Here is a 24,222-nt window from a genome sequence, read left to right as displayed (position 1 = left end):
CACACAAAAAATTAGCGAAATTCGCCCTAAATAATTCTTCGAATTTGATAGGAAAAAGAAGGAATTATTTTTAGTGTCGTTAATTAATTAATCAATTTGATAAAATAAAATTATGAATATCGAGTATAATGAGTGCCATCCTTTGGATATTTTACATACTTTTTTATATCATATACATTTTGTGCTTCTGGCAATTTTAAATTTACTGTAAATGTATAAAAGTACGTAGTCTACTTTATGCAAATTTAAATTTTTATGAATATGAAAAAGGAAGTAGAACCTTAGAAGAGATTTGTTTTATTCGCCGAATATTACAACAAATACTCTACTTCGGATATTTTATATATTTTTTGTTATTATTTTATATGCGTTTTGTGCATGTTCGCAGTTTTAAATTTCCTATAAATGCATAAGAATCCACAATCTAGTTTATGCAAATTAAAATTTTTAGAAACACAACTAAAGAAATAGAACCTAAGAAGAGATTTGTTTCCCTCCGTAAACATTATAACGAATGCCGTGCTTCAAATATTTTATACATTTTTTTACATCTCTCATAAATGCATAAAAATACGTAGACATCTTTCAAAAAATCTCACATTTGGTATGCCACAGATATAGTTTAGAAAAAATGCACGTCTCGCTAGTTTTCCATTAGCCTCGGCGATCACTCGAAAGAGGCGCCTTCGACTAGCTCCCGAGTTATGAGGTTACGATCGTTGACACAGACGCAGATTGATATCGAAATGAACCTTCGTGGTCCTTGCTAATGATGTTGTCAAATACGAGAAATCGTCGCCGAGTTCTTTCATACGCGTTCGTCTCGTTGCATTTACTCGCTATTCGAGATTCACCAAGCTACGTGAAAAATCGCACGCGTGCATATGATTCATAAAATATATTGTACTAGGTTTGACCGTTTCAGGTACGTGCGTATGCTTGCAACACGAATGTATATGATTTCCAACTGTTTCTTTCCTTTTTTAAAAACATGCAATTAATCTTATTGCAATGACACACTGGAATTTTCCATGCACCGAGCGAAGTTTCCTATACAAATGAATAAATAACGATTCCTTTCATAAGTTTCTACTCTCTAAAAAATTTGAGTAATGACATATATAAGTTTGAAAAGTATGGTAAAAAAATATGAGTTGCATTCTGAACAATAATAAGTTTAAATTAATGTAACATATTATTTAACTGCTTCAAAACATAATGTGTTATTGCAGATTTAAAATTTCATAAAAATGAATTGAGTGTAGAGAAACTACAATTATATGATAGGATTCTTCAATGCAATGAATTTTTAATCTTGCATGATGAATGTATATTCTTTATAAAACAATTTGCACTTTATTAATTTTTTAAAGGGTCACATATAGTATCACGTGTACTTGGAGATGTTAGAAGTTGGCTTGAGGGTAGTTCGTGGACAGGATTGGAAGTGGGATGACCAAGATGGTGGAGAAGGTCATGCAGGAACAGTCGTAGAAATTGGCAAACCTCCCTCCTTTGGCAACTCTGCTTCCAGTCCAAATCCATCAGATAGGACACCAGATAAAACTGTTATTGTTCAATGGGACCATGGATCCAGGAGCAATTATAGAATTGGATACCAGGGAGCTTATGACCTTTTGGTATTTGATAATGCAGCCACAGGAGTTAAGCATGCAAATATCATATGTGATGGATGTAAAAGACATGGGATAATTGGTATTAGATGGAAGTGCATGCAATGTTGCGACTATGATTTATGTACTCAGTGCTACATGGCTGAAGTGCATGATCTGAGCCATTGTTTTGAAAGATATCAAACAGCCAACTCTGTGGGGTTAGTTTCAGTTTTTTCAAGATTACATTCTTATTTGATTAGATATACAAGCCACCTTATGAACTTAATTATTTGATTTATAGAGTTCAATTGAATCCCAGAGAAGGCTGCACCAAGATTCCTTTAAAAGGAATATTTATAGGGGCCAAAGTTATTCGGGGTCCTGATTGGGAATGGGGAAATCAAGATGGAGGCAGAGGTATCACATATTTATGCTTATAACTACATTGTGAATGTTTATGCACTGTTAGGAAATTTGAAAGTACAAAGATGCACAGTAACATGTAGAAATATGTAAAATATTCAAAGCATGATATTCATTATGATATTCAGTATCTAAACCAATTTTTTTCCTAGATTCCCTTTTTTTAATTATCTTTGCAAAAATATGAATTTGCATAAATATCCACATTTGTATAAATATGTATTCATAACATTGTAATAAGGAAATCTTAGATACATAATATATTTGGCATTTAGGAAAAACTGGCAGAGTCATGGATATACGTGGATGGGATAATGAAAGTAGTCGTTCAGTGGCCACTGTATCATGGTCTAAAGGCAGCACAAACGTTTACCGACTCGGATACAAGGGTTGCGTAGATTTATGTTACGTAGAAGAAGCTACGGCTGGCACATACTATAAGGAGCACCTCCCGCTCCTTGGGCAACCGATAATGACCGTACCTGACAACGGAGCTAACGTAACCCCGACAAGGAATGGTGTTCCTTTTGCTGTATCTAGTCCACGCCACTCAACTTTCAACGTTGGGGACAAAATAAAAGTATTGGTTGCAGTAGAAACGCTTAAAGAGATGCAAGAAGGTCACGGTGGTTGGAATCCACGCATGGCCGAGTATATAGGAAAGATCGGCAGAGTTCACCGTATCACAGATAAGGGAGATGTACGTGTACAATTTGAGGGATGCAACAACAGATGGACGTTTCACCCGGGCGCATTAACAAAAGTCACCAGCAAAGACAGTTTTTCTTTAGGCGACATAGTTAGAGTGAAAACCGATTTATCCGCGGTTAAACTCTATCAACGGGGTCACGGAGAATGGATAGACGTGATGAAAAATGTAAGATTATTGATTTTCTAATAGTCACTAAAGTTTACAGTAAGAATATTTGTAGGCTCTGGGAAAAACCGGGAAAGTAATCAAAATATATTCTGACGGAGATTTAAGAGTAGCTTTAGATGGTCATACATGGACGTTCAATCCTTTAAGCGTCACATCCGTTCCTCCTGGAACTGAAACTGTTGCTCTACAGGATGAAGTGAATAGAAGTCGAGATTGGACAAGTACACTTCTATTAATCACAGATTATTTAAATATATGCATATGTATAAGTATTGTCAGTTTATTATTGCTTATATAGCTGAAGGTGTGGACACAGAGGTTGAAAAATTATTAAGAGATGCAGCCAGAGGTGAGGCTGGAGTCTCTGCAGTTCAAGAATTTCTCAAGAAGTATCCTGGTAGAGTAGATGCGAGAGCTGGCGGCCCAGGTGGTGGTAAAAAGACCTGTCTTCAAGTGGCGGCTCATCAAGGGCAAAAGGATCTCTGTATTCTTCTCCTGGATGCTGGAGCTTCTTTACGAGCTGTAGACGAGGATGGAGACACGCCTCTTCACTATGCTGCTTTCGGGTTTGTTCTGAAATCAATTCAATTTAAAATAATCATATAAATTTCAAAACTATATTTTTAAGAGTTTTCTTGTTTCATATCATAGCAATCAACCGGAAATAATGGAGCTCCTTCTATCACGTGGCGCAGCAATTAACGCTGTGAACAATGGGAAATGTAGCGCGCTACATGTTGCCGTGAACAAACAACACGCTCAATGTGTTAAAGTATTATTACGTCACCATTGCGACGTTAATCTGCAAGACTCGTACGGAGACACAGCATTGCACGATGCCATCGGGAAAGATGCTCTGGATATAATTGATGCTCTTTGTTCGTGCGATAGGGTGGATTTCACCTTGAGAAACAAACGAGGTTTCAATGTGTTACATCATGCTGCCTTGAAGGGTAATGCTCAGTAAGTATACTCGATTTTTCGGCAACGAATCTTCTGGATACTTAATCACGAAAGGTATACGTGCATCCTTTGGTGCAGTGCAACAGAAAGATTAGTGGCACGAGCAAGACATCTTGTAGATGTTAAAAAAGAAGATGGTTTTGCGGCATTGCATCTTGCAGCTTTGAATGGCCATAAAGACGTAGCCGCCATGCTTCTTTCTCCGACTGGTGGAAATGCGAAAGTAGATTTGCGGAACAATCGCCGACAGACCCCTTTGCATCTTGCCACTTCGCAAGGACATTGGGCTTTAGTGGAATTTCTTGTGCATCATAATGCTGACATTGCTAGCACGGATGCAGATGGAGATACGGTGCTACATATTGCTATAGTGAAGAGTCCTAATCAGAGTAACGTGGTTCCTACGCCTGAAAGTTGTCGGGATTCCCCCCTTATCTACGCGGTATGTTATGTTTCCTAGATTATTAAAATTAATTAATATTAATTATTAATTTAATATATTTAATTTAATCTAATATATAATTAATATAATTATTAATTATTAATGAATATCTCACAATCCATTATTATTTGATTCTTTTCTTTTCTAATTTTCTTCTTATTAGTTACGTTATTCGAATAATACTTACTGTAGATATGGCAAAATTTGGCTCGTCAAGGCGCGAAGACAGAACTCGCGTTAGCTTGTTTCCTAGTAAGTGTGGACAGAAGCTGTACACTACTGAAACATGTGAAAAACTCAAAGAACAAGACACCATTGGATCTTCTCGAAGCTGATTCCCAATTAGCCCCGCATGCCGACTTGTTACGGTGTTACCAATACCAAAGTCAGAGTACTCAATTAGAGTAAGTAACTTGATGATTGATTATGAGATTGTATAATGTATATATAAATCTAATTTATTTTTATATGAACTTGTTGTAGAATAGAAAATACTCCTGCTTCTCAGCCTTCCATATATCAGATAGACACAGCGTTGCAATCGGAAGTAGTGCGTGGAACGAGAAAGTGTATTCCAGGTTCTGGTGATGCTTCTGAATGCCACAGTTGCTTAGGTATAGTGACAAACGCGATGAAAGATGGAAATAGATTTAATCCGGGCAGCAGTGTTGTTATCAACTGTGCACAATGTGGTCATGGAATTGCCAAAACAAAAGCTAATCAAGGTACTCTGTATAAATATTATCTTCAACTCATTAAGGATCAAGTAATATGCGTATATAGCTTATCATAATATTATGTTAACTTCAATTTCTTTAAATTTCATAAAATTGTAGAATTCAGGTAGAGGAAACACCATAATGCTAAAAAATAGATAATAAATAAATAAATTTAAAAAATAATAATGATATTATGTTATATATTCCTATAAAAGTTATTAATTTACTATTTTGTGATTTGTTATAGATGGCCAAGCAACGGGAGATATTCCTTTAACGAAACAGGAAGAGAATGTGAAAGATAATGCATTAGATGAAAGGAAGAAGGAAGAGGATCATCAGGGTAAGGAAAGAGAGAAGGATAAGGATTTAGAACGTTTGCGTTATTTGGAAACAAGAGTGGCCGATCTGGAGGAAGCTAATATGTGTAGCATTTGCATGGAACGCCGTCGAAATGTCGCCTTCTTATGTGGTCATGGGGCCTGCGAGCATTGCGCTGCTCCTTTGAAAACCTGTCACATGTGCCGCAAAGTTATTACGAAAAAGATTAATTTGTATTAGACAATCAAGTTGGAAATGTTTGTTCGCCCTCTAGACTATTTTGCTTCCTAATATTCGTACGTTAAATACGCGATATTATTGGCATGTAAAATGAAATACTGAATTACAACTGCCAAAATATACAATATCCCCTTTTTTAAATAGAATATGTTTAATCAAGTCTCCATAACCGCACCAATGTTGTGCCATAAATAAAAATAAAATTTGAAAGTCATGTGGGTGAGTGTCACATTTACAATTTTTTCTTGTCGAATTTGTACTTATTTTCAACAAAATAATCACGTGCTTCTCTTTCTCGAATTACAAACGACACTTTGCCCGTTGTATCCCGTCCATTTTTTATCATTAGTTAAAAATAAGCATTTTGTAAAAACCTCCTTCTTCTGTACTATAGATATGGAATCAAACCATCATTGAGCATTCCAAAAAGTTCATAAAAATAGGATACATATCCTCTACACTTCTGATGAATATTTTGGGATTCTCTTTTTTTTTTAATAATACATATTTGACTGAATAACAACACAACGCCATTAAGTATAATGGAGATTCATGTAAATGAACTTGCAAATTTTCATACATATCGTAAATACTTTTCCATAATAGACAATGTATATTATTATTAATTGTAGAAAGTATGTACTGTTTCTATTATTTTGTATGTAATGTTGATGTGACATTAGTAGTAGTATGAAAATTTAGTACACACTCAAATACATACATACATATACACGCGCGCGCGCATACACACACACACACAAACATTATATATATATATAATTTTATATATATAAAAGTGAATATCAAAGGATATTGTTTCTAGCCAAAATTAATATAAAAAATTATACTTATTAATTTATAAAGTCCTTTTGTGATTATATGAATAATAAAATGAGAATAATAAAGATTAATTGATAAGGGTAGCTGTCCATTGTAAAACATGTGCCACTGATAGTACTGAATCGAACAAATTGTTTTATAGAATAGAAGTATATTGATAATATTTATACGAAAAAATACTCTCAAAGAATGTGCGATACTGTTGCTAAAGGTTGGCACATCACTAGTTCTGATTAAACTATAGTGGTCCAAGCGCAGAATTCCTTAGATATATAACCATAAAAATATACCATTGTACCAATTATAGATTTTACAGATTTCTTCACAGAAACGACACAATTTCTATATTATCATTGCATTTTAGAAATTTAATTTGAGACTTTACAACTGACATAACATTTGTATTAATAATTCAATTTACTAAAAAAGAAAACAATTTTCCTTCCCTCTTTTTTTATAATAATAGTTGTATTGTCACGAAATCTGTGTTGCGCGTAACTACAATTCATTATATTATATAAACTATGATAGCGTAGCTTATTAAGCGTCGATAATAAATTTCTACAATTTTACGTGATTCAAGACATTATTTAAATAAACAATTTCAGAATGAGTAACTTTAATCAATTTAATATTTTTCTTTTTAAAGGCTTTTCTTAAATCATATTTATATATAGTCTTACAAACTAAAACGAAACATATATTTCCAAAAAACACGTTTCAACTTAGAAATTAATAATAATCAATATAATAAATGTAGAACAAAACAGCATCGGCGATTCCTTTCCTTTTTTTCTTTACACAGGCAATAAACAATGATAACAATAATAACAAACACTCAACAGATGATGCCACATTCAAACAAGACTTAAAGATGGACTTCGTTCATTTTTTTTCTTAGTTTAGCAAGCAATCTTATTTATTTTGGTACTCGATAAAATTCAATAATCATATGTTACAATATTGAGCCAGTTTTTTAAAACTGTAGCGATAGTAATGATAATAATATAATAATAGTAATATTTTTTTCTCCTAAGTAACTTAAACGCAATACGCTATTCTTTATCAGATAATATTATATTATTTAGTACCTAGTAAAACTTAAATGAATTCTGGCCGGAGCCATGCGATAGGATTATCTAATTCTAACTATAGGACCATTTATCCACGTGCTTCGAGTTCTTTCTTCCTTTTCTTCCTTTCTTGTTTGTCGAGAGCGATAATATTTATGACGATACTTGAACAGTGTAAGCAATCAAGCTTACGAGTCGATATTTTCAAGTTGAAAATCCAGTCTATTCTCGTTTTTTTATATTCATCAGAACTGATATGAAATTATCGAAGTATGAACTAGTTGATCCATATTATATGTTAGATTTTATGGATACGTTACCTACGAGGAATCGATGTCACTTTCCAAAGATACTTTTCTATTCCATAGAGATATATAAAACAGAGAAAGAACATTTTTTTCATTGTATGTTGAACTATTTCTAGCTATTCGTCGATAACGAGAAGTTTCTACGAATACATGGGTGACATCATATAAAGTGCACTTCTTGCATAAAAAGGTATATTTTGATACGGTTCAACCAGTTCATCGACAGACGTAAATATGTTTTTGCCAAGAGAAAAAAAAAAGAGAAAGAATTCTTCCTTCTTCTTGCACTAAGATTCAAAGTTCTCGTGTTATTATGAGTAAACAGTTGTAACATTGCTTTTGTAACAGTCTTCCCTGCGATTCGTGAAAGTATGTGAGTTTAAAATTGTCTACTCGTGTTTACTAAATTTGAGTATACGCCGATGCCGACAGGAATTAGTAATCAATGATCAAAGTGACGATCTTTTTACTCCCCTAGATTTATATCGACAAAATTCTTCTAGCGAATTATCTTTCTTCCCCTTTTCCCATAGAGAATTCCACAGCTCCATTCGTTTGTCGATTTTCTCTGTATATGCTGGTCGCACTGTCAAGTGCAATTATTGTCAGCTATGATCAAGTCCTGAGTAATAGCCAAAACAATTCTTTAATACGGTTTAATTACTTTTTATCTCTTTCATCTCTAATAAAGATAGCATCAAATTTTCCAGCGGAGACGTACACATGTTTTCTGTGAAATTTCTATTTAATAATTTCTATACCGTGCCTAACATTGCACGTCCTTCCATTATACAATATTGCTAAGTTATTTCTTTCGTTCGAGTTTCGCCATTGACAGGATTCTTTTAAAAGTTCAAACATATATTTGGACTGGAGGTACGTGTATTATAGGCAATACTGAAAATTATGCATATAGAATGTCACACGTGCACAACTATAGCATACAACTTTTCCTAACGGTCTCTCAGTTTTCGTTGCAGCATTTTATTTATATCGCGAAGATGACCACGGTACTCCCAATCCATCCAATTCGGTCCAATCCGTCGTTTTGAACGCATTTAAAATAACCCGGAAATATTTCATCTTTTTTCTCTGTCGCTTAAACAAAAAGGGTAAACTTTTGTTAATGTGGTACGTGTGTTGAAACGGAAATTCTTCCTGGCGAAAGGAAGCGTATACGCGGTGAGAAGTGATAGTTTTTCCCACTTATCCTTGAATAAATCAGTGCGCTATTTAAAAATTGAATTTGCATTATACAATTACTACTCTTCGTATTGATCGATTGACAGGTTCAAGCTACGACCGGTTCAGGACTGCAAGGTTGCAGCTCGGGTTCATTTTGAGGTTCTGTTGTATTTGTGGTGGCGGTACTGGCCGTGTTTGGATCATGATTTGGATCTGGATCTGGTGTTACCGCCGCCCACTGTGTGGTATATGGTGCAGCTCCTGCCTGTCTTCTGGCTTTTCTCTTTGCACGTCGTTGTTCCATTACTAAGCGCAGACGTCTCATCTTTCCCTTAGTTGCTTCATTCTCCTTTGACAATTCCTCTATAATTATAAATAATAAAGTTACAGATCTACTTTTCCTTAATGTGTTATAGTCGATTTGTTTACCCTTTGAGTGTTTAGTAAAATAATTAGATATATTTGAGAAAGATGTTAATTTTTCTTAATATACAATTATTTTTAATATTTTTGAATTAATATTTTTAAATATAGAATTTATGTTTTAATTTCTCTTAGACAAACGAATCACTAGGTATTTCTTGGTATTGAGTTTCTGAGGTCACAATTTTGCTGAGAAACAACCAAGATTATACACAGATGGAATAATGGATTTATAATTTAATAATTTTATTAATTTTCATTTTAATAATGAAATTATTGAACATAATTGTATTATTGCAAGATGTCAGAACAAAGTTTATAATTTATGCTAGTAAATGTTTAAATCTTATTTGATAACCCAATATTTTATTGTTTACATATTTCTCTTTCCTCAATTTAATAGTAAGATTTCTATAAAATATCTTTGCATGAAGCACAGATTGCAAGGAACTAAAAATTCATGCGCTTCTGCATATTTCATATGTCCATACTACATATAGATTAAACACTCAAAGGGTTAAGCTGAATTTCTAGAGTACCAGTAGAGTAACCAGGATTGGAGGAATCATGACAACCAACAATGGGTGTTGGGGCACCATTTATAGTGGTTGTCGTTCCAGTTGAGGACGGAGAAGTTGAAGACTGCTGGCGATTGTTAGAGTGCCTGTGATGGTGCCTATAATGACCTGCAGTAGCAGCTGGTGTGGCACATAGCAAATCATTAAGAATGTGAATGATGGTACTTATATCTCTTTTAGGACGCCCGTGTCTATCTTGAAGAGCTGGATTTAAGGTCCCACTAAATGTACCAGAGTATACACCCTTTCCATGATGATGCATACTTTCTATTATTGCACCTTGTCTGCGTCTTGCATTTTCCTATGTTCCAAAAATTGTATGTGGTTACTCACTGCATTAATAATTTAATAAAAAATATTAATATTAATTTCACTGTGTGTTTCACATTACTTCGAATTTACACTGTATGCATTCGATTACAAAAAGACCATAGAATCACAAAGATAGAAAGAAAAATTGATATTCTTCTAATTAAAAAATAAACAAAGCAAGAAGAAAACACATTTAAGAACCTAAGAGAGCCTCTAAAAAATGTGCTTTACAATATATTTTTTATATTTATTATTATTTTAAAAAGCACAAAGACGTTTGACAGTTTAGTTTTTCACATCTCTTAAGATCTTAACAAACACACAGCGCTAACGTATATACGAAATAGTGGTACACAGGGGGAACTGGCATCGGTAACAATGTATACCTCTGCGAGGTCGACCCGCGAGGTGAGTACCTCAGAGGAGAGCTGCTTAAGTTTCTGCGTCAAGTTACGAGAAGCTTCAGCTAGCGCCCTGGTGTCTAAGGTTGCGGCCTTGGAATTCTGCTCAGCCAACGAAGAGGTAGGACTCTGAGGACTAGCATCCCCATCCACAACATTACTCCTGGTGGAATCTGTACCGTTAGCGGATTGTTGGCCATGGTGGTGAGCGGTGCAGAGCTTCTTTCTTGGCGGGGTTATGTCATAGGGCACTGATTCCATGCATCCATGTCCAGTAGAGGTAGATTGTTGTAAGTGGTCCACGGAAGATGAAGAGGAGGAAGGTTGAGAACTGTTGGACGAATTGATGGATTTGTTTCTTGAGTGGTGATGATGATGATGGTGGTGATGGTGATGGTGGTGGTGATTGTGGTGATGGTGGTGATGATGGTGGTATAGAAGGCAAGATTGACAAGCATTGGCGTTCCCATTGGGTGACACTGAGCCATGGCTGCTGCCAGTTCGAGTGGCTGGCGCTTGGCTAGCACAGAAGGACGAATGTGGTGAACTCGGCGAGTAAGAGGATGAGGATGAGACCGAGGAGGCAGTTGTGGTGCGGCTTGAACAGACTGGACTGGTTGTCGTAGTGGCTGTTGAGAGACTGGTACTGCAGCTAGCTGCTGCGTGTAACGCCGAAGCCAGACTGCTTATCAGGGAAGATGTCCTCGCAGCCGCGGCTCCATTTTGTAACTTAGCAGAGGCGCTGCTGGTCGAACGCGCAGCCAATACTGTGGACCGTCTACTTTGCAGAGAAGTTGATACGTGGCTAGTGGGTAAATTAGACCCGTTCGAACTATTTCCACCGATAGTTAACCCAGTGGTATTGCTAGTTGCCTGATTGGCCGTTGGCGAGGCCGGAGTTACTGTAGATAGTTGTAGTTGTATCAGCATCATGTGATCCCCTAGTCGCATTGTGAGATTCAGGGGAGCTTTGCCGGACAGAAAATCGTTCACCTGAGAATCGTTTAAGCTCTCCAACGCTTGCATCACGCTCTGCTCCGGTCGTTGTGCCTGAAAATATATAATATATCTTAATTAGAATCTAACGCACAATTCAATTTTTATTAATTCATCCCATTCCATTAATCTATGAACGAAATTGCGATATATAGACAGTTATTTCCATTGTCACAATATTGTCGGACCTAATACATACTTCTTACAGAAAGAAAAAAACTGACTAGAAATGTAAGAAAGCCGATAAAAATGCGTGACACGATTCGATCAAGTGTTTACCGCTAAACGGCGTTTAAATACTTTTACAGGATAAAAGGCAACAGTCGGAGAGCCGAGATGGAAGCCGTACACGACCAAGAATTGCAGATTAGCTAATTCCACTCTACCAACTTTATGGCTCCGGTATTAGCAGTCAAACATCTAAATCAGTCGCTTTCTACACCCTATTGTATAACCATGATCAAACAACTTTGATCTTATAGACCAAAAAATCTTTTATATAATATAATTTGGAAAATCCAAAACCTAATATATTTTTTTTCTTTGAGTATACTGGCTTTTTTCGAGCGACTATACGTTCTTGCACGAGTCCAACTATTGAAAAATCGTGACAGAATTGAAAGCGACCGCTGGTAAAGTGGTGATCTACGAAGTGAAACGCCAATATCTCATAACGCTGGTATCGCCTATTCATTCAGGCAAAAGATGAGGTTGAATCGATGAGCTCACGACAAGAGATGGAAACGCGAGAAGACCTGCAGAAGAGAGGAAACCTCGCGGAACCGAGGCTCAGACCCTAGACGGCACAGCTAGGCATCCCCCGGTACACCTAACGGACTTCCTTTCACTGACGGTCATCGTATATTCGGTAATTCGATTTACATTCGTTTTACAGGAAATCTGAACTTCGATGAATGGACCCTGCCGTCATCTCAACCACGTAATGTTTCTTTCTTTCTCCGAAACTTCCATAAAACTTCCCAGTTCCCATTAGTTCGAAGCTGATCAAATAAAACAGATTAATATTATATCAATAATTTTTTAACCAATTAGATTCAATTAGCGAATCATTTAGTAATTTGTTATTGATTCAATTTATATATTTAATCATCTCCATTCCCTATTTTTTTCCATAATTATTATCAGTAATTTCATAAAACAGATAGCTTTCATGTTTCAACTATAAAAGTTTCACGAATTATTATTAGAGGATCGCAGGGATTCCCATGGATTCTCATTGCAGTTACTACAGGTCAGAGAACCCCTGTCAATGCCACGGAGCACTGTGAGTGCTGCAACGACCGTCGACGAAGCCAGTGGCGCCACACTCGAAGCGCAACCTGCTATCAAGCCAGGAACGTACACCATGAATCGTAAATACCCGTGTGTCTGACGCCTCTCCGCCGGAGTCTGGTTCTACCCCACCATGCGTTGTGTTGCTCAGGCATATCTGCGGTGGTGGTGAGTCGTATCGCAGGATAAGGAAAAAGTATTTACACTTCGAAAAGAGAACTTTGGGTTGCAACAGCCGATGGTAGGGGTATCGTTACACGAGGAACGCTTACGATTTATGATTTACGCACCACGTGTCAACCAGAGATACTGCCAGAAATTCTTAATACGACATAAATGACAAATTACGTTAATACCAGCGTCCCCAGTTGTAACGTTCGCACTTTACACGTGTAGATAGATCTCAACCGCTTTTGAATGCGTCTTATGTAGAGTCTATCAGAAGATAATATATTACTGAGCAATGCTACATTGTAGCCAATTGTTAAATATTGGGTTGTTCTTAAAGTTCGTAGTGATTATATAAATGCTACTTCTAATTTGAATACTAAAGAGAACTGAGGAGAAATATCGGGGATCGTTAATAAAACAGGTTTCTATTTTCAGCAAAATAGTGTTGAACGTCATATAGCTAAAAAATTTTGAATCGTAACTGAAACATTCTGTTCTATCCATCAGTCAATGAATATAGTACACCTTCATTATTATTTATCCTAGTCTTTACAAACTTGTTAGAGCGACATAAACAAGAAATAAAATATTGTAAAAGCTTGCGAAAGCTATTCAAAGAAATTCTACAAAAATGTTCCTTTACTTTCACTAGGAACTTATTAAACAACCTAATATTTTGAACCTCACAAAGCAACTGGAATATGGTTGCTTTCCCCTAACCTTGAGAATTTGCCTTTCCTTTAGTACATGTTTGAACCATCTGGAGATGGCAACTAAAATAGGAACTCTCACTCGTTACGACTTTCCAAAACACTCATCCAGAATTTCTCTACAATATGGTATAGACTTTAACAAAGGAGATTCATTTTATAATATTCTGTGTTCCAAGTATTACATTGCGGTTAGACTATCAGTGACTGGAAGATAAAAAGTCGCGTCGCGATGCGACCTTATGACTCTTCTTTCTATCTCATTGAAAGAAACGAAGGAAGAACAAATATGACATCATCGCATTCTTACGGTTTTCATTATTCAAAGCGGTACAATTTGGTTTAAGACACGACTGTGTGATCAGCTGTCTTCACCCTCGCTTAACAATGTCTGCGATTATTAAATTGAGCCACTTGCAGAAACGATACATTAACCTGGGCCTAACGCGCTGTCCAATTATCATTTAACGCCCTTTGGATATGTTCCTCTGAAAATAACGCGGAAACGTCAAAGAAGCTCTGCTCTGTTCTGTTCTGCAGAATTTCCACGGTCGATCAATAAAACTTCTCCACTAGCCAAGTAGATATTACCGGAGTCGCCTATCAAACTTTCAACCTGTCTAAAGAAGTCTCATTCCAGTACTACTATGCAGGAGTCTGTAACAAGTATGACTATACATACGTTCTTACATTTCGTGATCGATATCACCTTTCATTCTCTAGCTCAGGAGTTCACATATGTATACATATATTCCTCTAGCTTACTAATTTTCACTAAAACACGAATATAATCTATTTGGTGGATACAACGTTTTTAATCTCAGAGGTTGAGAACCCTCAATACATAGCACCGGTTTTTTTCAAATAAAGGTCAAGAACCACCGCTACGTGCTCATGAATGAACAGTTAACGTAGTACTACGTTTTTACAGGTGCAACCATACAGAGCTATGTTCCTCCATACTTCTAGAGAGTCAATATATACGAGGAATACCATATATGGTATTCTATAGACAAAGAATACTACATATATAAGAGCAAAACTACAATGGCTACAAAGTACTTATAAACACCCTTATTTTCCAATGAAGTGTTTGCTTATCAAGTTTCACATTTTATTCTCACAGGATTAAATTTGTGTAATCAAATGAAAATAATATACAAATAACATGAAATTTAATGCACTTAAACTTAATGAATTAGCATATAAATACTATAATTAATACAATGGTGTGCAAATACCTTTTGTAGTCATTCTATATAAACAAAGAATAAATATTGAATCGGTCGAAAATTTCATAGCGTTTTTTCGTGAATTTCTATCAAATAACAAAGCGTTCGAGCAAATACTAGAAAGAAAACGTCCAGAATTGAATATAAATTTTCAGCCTGATTTCAAATGTTACTTATTACAGTATTAACGGTTTAAAATATTTTATACGCTACATATAATACATACATAAGAGTGTTTTTACGGGATGAAGTTACAGATGAGAAAATTGAATTCTAGATAGATCTTTCTTCATTTCTGACTACCAATTTTCTAAACAACCTAATGTAAGGTGAGTGTCGATCCGAAGAGCCAGAGAGCCGATTAGGCTGGCCAACTATGTTGTGCGAAACCGGCGTATGTCTCGCCCCGTTTCTTCGTAACCACCCACGAAAGAACGTCGGGCGTGTATAAAGTCACCGTAGCAGGGATCGTGGTCGCGAAGCATAGCTACACACATATACACACCCTACACACGAGTATACTTTAAAATTGACTGCGGGTGACCGAGACTCGAGCGGGCGGTCCCCTTGACAGCCATGCGAACGAGTCTCGGTCGCGATAAGGACCCGTGTGCCAGCGCTGTTGCCAGTGCCTCGAGCACAGGCCTAGAGAGACTATTTCAATGAGAGAGAAAGACCGTGTATCCTTTGTGTATGCGCGTGCACTCGGTGTATGCACGGGCCAGCTTCGTTTTTATTGATTCAAACCGAATAACCTAGCAGAGATGGTTAGCTTGATTCTTCTGATTTCGTTCTCATGGAACATTGACCAAAAGAAATCTAAAGAGCCTTCTTCTTTTCACAGATGTGGGATGATGTTGGGAACAGGAAGGTAGAACTGTAAGATGCATGAACAATTATGTGGAAATCATTTAAAATGCAGGATTGAGTAAATGATTTAACGTTATAGAATAATCAAATTGCAATAAGATAAAAATAACGGTTCTGGTGTGGAAGTACTGCTCAGTTATTAAAAGGAATAATTACAGAAACTTTGTGACCAATGGAAATACCTCTAAGGTGTCACGACAATAGAAGGATGATACAAGATGAACAAAGAAAAGTATGACGCAATAGTACTGGAAAATAAAACACTGACGATACGGTGGCCGAGAAACCAAGTGACCCAATGATACACGAACCAAGTTAACGGCGTTTATCCGGATCACAATTCCACACATGTTTTCTGTCTTTCGTGGGAACTCTTCTTTTATGGATTCTTCGTAGAGCAAAAAATAAGCAACATTTAAAAAAAAATCCCATGAGATTCGACTTCTGTTCAAAAATAATCTCATACAGCTTAGACCCTAAAGCTTACTCTTCCATTCGTAATTGACAATGGTAGTAATCAATAATCCATTTATTTCATAGAAACTATGCTTTATGATCTTTTGAGATCACAATTACTTTCTGCATTATAAAAAGAAGGAATTGAATTTACATTGAGATAAAAAGTTGGTCTATAGTAATTTAGGTAGTTTTATTAGGTTTTTATCGCCAAAAATATGCAATTGACTTACCAATAGGCCGGTTTCCACGCTCGGCAGCAGCGTAAGCCGACTGCCATCTTGTAAACGATTTTCCTCTAGCGTTCCCTCACGCAATTGCCTGAAACACACAAATTTCCAGTTAAATTTGTCAATGAAACTTTACGTTAATGAAATCAGTGCCAAAATTGTTATACATTAAGGGCAACATATGAATATCACAAAATAGTTTTATTAAGAAAATTAAGATTCAATATTTTAGCCCATTAGAAAAGAAAAAACATTTAATAAATTTAACTGTATTGTTCATAAATTGACATTTATATCTTATAGTATATATTATATTTAGATATTATAAAGAAGAATGATTAATAAAATATTAATTATTTTTATCTGTGTTTTACTTCAATACAGAGTGGACGTTCTTTGTTTTTATCTAGTCCACCAAATCCTTAATATTATCTTATAGAGACGCTTTAATTTAAAAATAACATTATAATTATTGTGACTTGATCGTGGTAGTTTAGCAGTCCCAATTCTCACAAATAAAATGTGTTATAAAGTGGAAAATCACGAAAAATGGATACTCCTCGTTTTTCCCCTTAATCTCCATATGTTGTTTTGCAATACATTGTCTGATAATTGCGGGCAATTCCAACACTGAGGCGTTACCCTTATCGCAGGCAGTATGATGCAGTCATTTTTACTATTGTGACCTCTCATAACTAACTTTATCTCTGCCCATGGTCAAAGTTATATTTCATCAAAAACTGCCTGTAAGAACATATCGCAAATTACATGTAATTACCGTTAAAGAAACATCTATTTATTTTTTATGCAAGATCTACGAATAAGCGAATGTGTAATCAATTACGATAATCAGTAGAAACTTCAATACCACGCAAAATTACATAAATTGTAGGCGTCAATGTTTTAAAAATCTCTGTGTCATTAGCGTTAGTCATCATGCTGAAAGTAAGGGACAAGAAAATGATAACATAGCGGCAAGATCCGAGAGATTAGACAAGACGATAAGTTGCTCTATCGTCACAACAGACATCGAATGAAGCAGCAAATAGCGTACAGGGAATTGATATCGACTGGCAATGTTGCGAGCCGCAAGAATCACTGTGCATCTCCTTCCGCAAAATGTTTATACCTATAACACATTATTCCTATATTTCGTATAATTAGAATTGGAATTTTCCATGAGTATATGTAAAATTTCATAATTATATTTCATAATTAACTATATATATATATATATATATATATATTAAACATTATAGGTTAAGCTAGATTATATACTGTAGAATAAGCTATAATTAGAATATCGATGACTCATTTCTATTGCAGATAACGTACAAAAGAAAGATATAGAAATTTGCCTCTTTCGTTCATTAAAACACATCTTGTAGGTGTCTAAGTATGTATTAACTCTTATGCCCTGCAACTAGTATTATTGAATTATAGATGACTATAATAAGCTTATGTTAGGTTACTAAAATTTAGGATATTTCATTTTATATATAGATTTATATAGAAACAGATCAATAATAAAATTAAATTAAGCTAAAAATTTCAAAATTAAGTAATCTAGTCTAACTACAGTTAATTCCTAACCTAACCACATTTTCACTTTTTGAATGAACTGAATTGAAATTGAATTGTAGAATTTGTTTCCAGTTGTGTTCTCAGATGGAAATAAGATAGATTTAGGGAATTTGTTAAGACTTAACCGACAACGAAGACCAGGTCAACGTTACGCTATTGTTACGTCCAGAAGCGGCACCGGGATTATACAACGCGGGGTAACGCCCGATTGAAATTTATTAGCTATGCTTCTTCTAATAAGGAGATAGATTGTTCGTAAGACGTGTTTCCAAGCAGCGTTCCTTATTATCGTTATAACATGGCGAAACGTATATATTTACGTTCGAAAGTATTAACTAGTCACTGAAATGATTGCGAAAATACCAACATTCCTTCGTCAGCGTATAATTGACTTCAATTCTGCAAATGCATATACATTCCACGAACTCGTTCGGTACTACCTCCGCAAAGAATCCACTATCAATTAGAGAGACTTAAGGCAAACATCAATTTTTTTAAATATACTTTAGTGTTTGGAGGAACCAAATATCAAAACCTAAGGTTCATCTTCATACTGCGATTAAATTATTCCTTATATGTTACACAAGTTGTATTAAAAATTATACCTGCAACCTTCTGCACAATAATTTGATTAATAATATTGGTGAATCGACAAGTTACAAATTGTAGCTTACATATTTATGTTAACAATTTCCCAATTTTACACCAAATAAGGTAATCAGGGAGAAACTAAACAACAGGAAACTGTTTCGTTATCAAACTCGTTACTACTGTGCAAAATAAATTTATTGACGTTAATAACCTGCAACTTGTAACTTGTAAAATTTCGTTAATAATAATTAGACCGAGGAGATTTATATATTTATAGGAAATTTGAAGTGCAAAATTGCACAAAATGCACATAATATGAAAAAATATATAAAACACCTAAAGTATACTGCTTTCTATAATACTTGGTAAGTAAAGCAATTTTTACTGAGATTATACTTTGTTAATTATATTCTCAGATATGGATTTACATAAAAATCTGCAATCTAATAGTAATATTAATTCAATTATGCAAAAGGGACCTCTCATGCATTCTTAAATAAATAAAGAAGGATTTCTTATTTAGGAATTGATTTAGAGCAGAGACATCTATCGATTGATCGGCATTGAAAGAGGAAGTATGAGGGTGGCGGATATTCACGACCCTGGCGCCACTTGCGCGGACTCCAACGGGCTTAACGGTTTTTCTGAAGATCCTGGTAAGATCAAGTCTTTGACCTGTATACGTTTCTACGATCATTTCGGATAGGTATGTACCCTCTTTTTCAAAAACTATTACTATTATTGAAGCCCCAAAAACCTAAACTTATTCTTTCATGAAAACCAGGTATGAATTCCTTGATTTGAATTCTAACTGACAAAGTACTGGAACGTACATATTTAAAATAATGAGCATATGACTGGAAGGAAGTTTTACGACATAGATACGTCTTCTGAGAAGCTTTATCGGTTTCGGATGAGTCGACAAAAAAACAGAATCGAATTGTTTGTTTGAATGGATAAGCATACACAGACGGTTGCAATTCGCATGATAAATAAGTCGTTCATAGGATAAAGTGGATAACCACTATTTTAAAATTTTTGAGATTTTAATGCCAAAGTATTTGATTGATGCTTTAGATTGCGGATTTTTATACATTATATTTTTGGGAATATGATCAAAAATCCAGACTCGATAGACAATTGTTATACCTACCAAATGTTATACAATGAACTATATTTTAGATATCTTATATATTTTTTCATATTATGTGTATTTTGTGCAAATTTCTTATAGATGCATAAAAATCTACGGTTCATTTATATTGTGTAATTTATCAATTTTCTCTAATTTGTATTTAGTGGCGTTAACTGCCTTCACAAATAAGCGGTACAAATAATAAATGCAGCATCCACAATGATCAGCAATGTATGTACACAAAATATAGTTAGAAAAATCAAATGAGCTATATTTCCAGTATGGACCTCTATGAATGAAAACGAGAAAAGCGTGCTACGTGAATGGCGCTAAGAATAAACTACGTCTAAATTCGACATATATAAATACATAAAGTAAAGGAATACTAAGAACATTCTTATCGCTAATGTGATAAATATTGTTTTCTCCTTGGTTACTCTCTAAGGTCATGAAACCTATTTGTAATAATACCCTTGTCCACTATCATTTCTCTTACTAATTACAAAATCGCAATTAATTACACATTTCTTTTATAGTAACGGTAAAAAATTCTTAAATGAATAGTAGTCGATGATAAAAATAATTGGATGGAAAAGTTTACTCCTTGTTTGTGCAACGAGGATGAGTAACAGGTATGAGACTCTCGATGACACATGCTTAATCGTGGCACAAAACGGTTAAGGTAAGGTTGCATTACACCTTGTTTTTTACGTGATCCAAGTAGCAACCAGAAGATATATGTATTATCTTTTAGATAGAAAATCTATTCACAAACTTAAAAATAATATTATTTGTGATAAAGATTATGAATCTTCAACAACCATATAGAACAAAAACACAAGAAAATTTGTAAAATGGTGAAAAGCAAATTTGATGAAAAGAGAAGTACACGAGCACTAACCAATTTTGACAGTTTCATAGGGAAAATAACGCTAATACGGACAAATTAAAATCGTCGGTCCATTCTGTATTTAGTGCGATACGCATGAACTGAAGATGCAGTAGAATGAAACAGAAAGAGACAAATGGGACGCATACGGCAAACGGGCTAACAATGTGCACGTGTCGCATTTACACCGACAGGAGAAGCGAGAGGGCACACACATTAACTACGTAGCGAAGAACCGGCGTGTGCTACCTGCGCCTGAAACTGGCCTGGCAGGCACAAGGGAACAAATAGCGATGGGTATTCGTTTCTCATCGATGCAACTCTTGAAGAAGACGTGATACTTTCGTTGGAAACGCTCAATTGTTTTACACACAAGTACAATTATATTTAATCTTGCTGTTCTCCTCACACCTTCCTTATATATATATATATTAGAAATCTTTATTCATAATAAATGTGGAACATACAAAGCAATACCAAAATCAAATATTTAAATAATGTCTATACTTTAATAATATTTATTGAAATATATATATATATAGATCTGAAAAGAACAAGATTAAAATCAGGGAATTTCCAAAACTTACATCTTGTAAGCTACTAACTGAATACAGATTCTCAATTATTCAGTAACTTAAATTCGAATTTACAATATATGACTTTTCAAAGTGCAGTGTGATTTCCTAGAGTTAGAGATACAACTGAAGAAAAAATTTAACGACAATTGCTATATAAAATCGAAATGAGAGAAATGTAAAGAAAAAGGGGAGAGGCAACCCAAGAAGAGGAATAAACAGAAAGAGAGAAAATTCCAGCGATATGTTGCGTACGGGAATAGCCAATCCTGTCGTCTTTTCCATCCGACTGTTTCTCTTTCTTCTTCTACCTCTCACTGCAGAGGGCTGTCACCGTTCCACTTTACGAGAACGCGATTCCCGAGATATTCTACCTACTACACCACCTCCACCTCCTCCTACTTCGAGTCTATGGTATGCCAACCTTCCTCTCCACCATGTTTCTCTTGCGTGCTTGCACGAAGGAGGAGGATCAGTCCGAGCGGCGGCCCCCACGACGCCTACGAGTATTATGCCCACTCTCTCTTTTTCGTTTAGAGCATCAATGCTGTTTTCGTTCTTCCTCTCGCACTTTTCAACTAACAATATCGTATGCAGTAGTATGCACACATTCACCTACCATTTCTTTCTTTTTTCTTTTCTTTTTCCTATGAGGGGTCGTCTACACCTAATTTTCCCTTCGAAATCAAATCAAGAGAAAAATTATCCGAAATCAATCGTCTGTTCCATCGATTTATCGATAATTTCAAAACATGTGATCCGAATATTTCTTCTATTATAATAAATACGGTATATAATATTCTATCAATTTATAATTAATATAACGTTTAGACCTATTATTTATGACAAACAGGTCACGATTCAAAACGATAGTAACACGTATTATGTGTACATACAATACTGCCTTGGTAACTGGTCAACTATCAAGGGAGGAGTCTACATGAATAAAAAAAATTCTGCCTCAGCGTGAAATGAACAGAGACACAGGCATTGATACCCGATACCTATCTCAAGATATAAAGAATCTTTCTTGCAACAATTTACTTAAGGACAGTTAAATACCGAACACGCAAAAAAATGAAAGTTGCACGCGTGCAAAAGAAACGAAAGAGATAAATGTATAATGCTGAAGCTTCTCTTTACAAAGGCGCAAGGACTAGTGGGGATAGTTATGGTCAATTACCAAAGTAAACTTTCGGCTGGTTAACAAAGTAGTATGTACTTTACATATGCTACTACCTCTAGAAGCCAAACTGATCACCTCCATTGCGCTCAACCACCTAGTTACCAAAAAACAAAACATCAATCGCATACTCTGTTACTAAAATTACGAAATTCTCCAAAAATCATTTTGACTTCTGGGACTCTTACATGCACGTATACTCTTTCGATATACGAACCTTTCCCGATATAGTAAACAAATACGTTCCTTTGCGACCTTCAACCTCTTCGAGATGATCTTCTTGAGGTTCTCGACGGTGTCCGTCCGGTCAACCGTAAGGTCGAATTGCCCACCGGTAGTCGGCGTGATGCTGATGGTAATTTCGTCGGGCTCGAGGACGGTGGCAGCGACGCAGCCACACCCCGGCTGCGGTGGCGGCGGCGGCGTAGAGGAGGCGGACGATGACGATGACGACGAAGACGATGAGGAGTTAGTAGGGAGTGGAGAAGTGGAGCCAGCCCTTATCGAGCCTTGACCGCAATATTCCGTTGTCTGGTCGCTCTGCATCGTTGTAGAATACGTGGAAGAGGTGGTGGCTGTGCCTGACGACGCAGACGAAGAAGCGGTGATGTCGTCGGTATCCCGTTGGGTCTTCGATCTCTCGTCGTTCTCACTGCTGCCCATCGCCGTCACGTCCGACGGCGGACCCGTGCTACCGTCCATTCTGCCACGGTAACTAACGATACTGGTGGAACCGTATCGCCAACTTACGCGCACCTACCTCGTTCCAACCCACGTTCTCGCGTCCCGACTACTATGTAATGTGTATCATGCACCCGCACCTGCACCTGTGCCTCCCGGCGTCCTAGCTGTCCGAGACACACTCGTCCGCGTCGCACAACCGCAGTGTCGCCGAAGGTCCGGCCACAGTGTCTTCGGGAACACGCACGCCACGAGGAACGACGAGGCGAAATACCAACCAACGTAGGGAGAGACGAGGATGGGAAGGGAGAGACGAACTGAGGTGGAGACCAATTTGAGAAAAAAGAAAAGGAAATTTATGAGATCCTTGAAATATCGTATATAGGACTTGTGATTATATAGGTATGTATGATTCTATATAGGGATCCCTAGGGATTAAAAAAAGTTTTCTTACTAGGTGGTATTTTAGTACATCGGTACTGGGAATTGTTCTTAGGAATTGTTGGACACATATATGATAAGGTTCTGTACTTTTGGTCCGTTTTTGTGTAACATAGATGTCCCCTATGCTGCTTGATTCTTTGTTCTTATCGCGCACACACATATACACATCTGCACTAAAGACAAATTCCACGTACAAACCCTATGACCAGCCACTAGCAACTGAATAGCCGAAAGCCCAGACTTTTGCTAGCTTCCCAGACCGGGCCTAGCTTTTCCAACCGATCAACGGTCAATTAACATAGCAGCGCCATTCCGGAGAATGTACGAATGTCCCCAGAGCGGGATATTTGAATGGGAAAAGATGTTTAGTTTGTTGTTCATGCTTAAAGAATTTATTTAATCCATTAACGCATTGATTGCCTTGTGAATGTTATGTATTATGCTTTAAAAGTCGCAGC

The 24,222-nt window shown here is 36.1% G+C and overlaps 2 protein-coding genes and 1 long non-coding RNA gene across 4 annotated transcripts; 2 read left to right on the top strand and 1 right to left on the bottom strand.

Moving 5' to 3' along the window:
- The first annotated feature begins 571 nt into the window (after positions 1–571).
- Positions 572–7,067, top strand: Mib2 (E3 ubiquitin-protein ligase mind bomb 2). Its single transcript, XM_072017878.1, has 11 exons — positions 572–925; positions 1,374–1,834; positions 1,918–2,033; positions 2,315–2,916; positions 2,972–3,140; positions 3,218–3,485; positions 3,571–3,882; positions 3,961–4,324; positions 4,517–4,728; positions 4,808–5,049; positions 5,291–7,067. Exons 2-11 carry the CDS (start codon positions 1,404–1,406, stop codon positions 5,602–5,604), a joined length of 3,030 nt encoding a protein of 1,009 aa, XP_071873979.1. The 5' UTR covers positions 572–925; positions 1,374–1,403; the 3' UTR covers positions 5,605–7,067.
- LOC139994876 (midnolin-A) lies at positions 7,059–24,037 on the bottom strand. Of its 2 annotated transcripts, none has more exons than XM_072017913.1 (5): positions 22,857–24,037; positions 16,686–16,773; positions 10,710–11,774; positions 9,973–10,312; positions 7,059–9,373 (listed from the first exon to the last, which is right to left on the bottom strand). In XM_072017913.1, the coding sequence occupies exons 1-5, from the start codon at positions 23,339–23,341 to the stop codon at positions 9,117–9,119; spliced, it is 2,235 nt and encodes a 744-aa protein (XP_071874014.1). In that variant the 5' UTR covers positions 23,342–24,037; the 3' UTR covers positions 7,059–9,116. The 2 variants fall into 2 exon arrangements, with proteins under 2 accessions (XP_071874014.1, XP_071874015.1); XM_072017914.1 differs by having other exon boundaries at positions 10,740–11,774; positions 22,857–24,031.
- Positions 15,315–17,044, top strand: LOC139994916 (uncharacterized). Its single transcript, XR_011801799.1, has 2 exons — positions 15,315–15,997; positions 16,155–17,044. It is a non-coding gene; the product is annotated as an uncharacterized lncRNA (long non-coding RNA).
- Positions 24,038–24,222: the final 185 nt, after the last annotated feature.

This window comes from Bombus fervidus, chromosome 15 (genome assembly GCF_041682495.2).
Source record: "Bombus fervidus isolate BK054 chromosome 15, iyBomFerv1, whole genome shotgun sequence".
In the NCBI taxonomy this organism is placed as follows: Eukaryota; Metazoa; Arthropoda; class Insecta; order Hymenoptera; family Apidae; genus Bombus; species Bombus fervidus.
Note: the sequence above shows the minus strand (reverse complement) of the source record. Positions and strands in the feature narration are given on the sequence as shown.

What these genes read in the sequence shown, in the direction of transcription:
- Mib2 (XM_072017878.1), top strand. Translation starts at nt 1,404, where the DNA reads ATGTTAGAAGTTGGCTTGAGGGTAGTTCGTGGACAGGATTGGAAGTGG. An exon ending in ATTCCCCCCTTATCTACGCG is followed by an intron (nt 4,325 to 4,516) that starts GTATGTTATGTT and finishes TACTTACTGTAG; the next exon opens with ATATGGCAAAATTTGGCTCG. An exon ending in CAAAACAAAAGCTAATCAAG is followed by an intron (nt 5,050 to 5,290) that starts GTACTCTGTATA and finishes GATTTGTTATAG; the next exon opens with ATGGCCAAGCAACGGGAGAT.
- LOC139994876 (XM_072017913.1), bottom strand. Translation starts at nt 23,341, where the DNA reads ATGGACGGTAGCACGGGTCCGCCGTCGGACGTGACGGCGATGGGCAGC. An exon ending in GCGTGGAAACCGGCCTATTG is followed by an intron (nt 11,775 to 16,685) that starts GTAAGTCAATTG and finishes ATATATTTTCAG; the next exon opens with GCACAACGACCGGAGCAGAG. An exon ending in CAATCCTGGTTACTCTACTG is followed by an intron (nt 9,374 to 9,972) that starts GTACTCTAGAAA and finishes TTATAATTATAG; the next exon opens with AGGAATTGTCAAAGGAGAAT.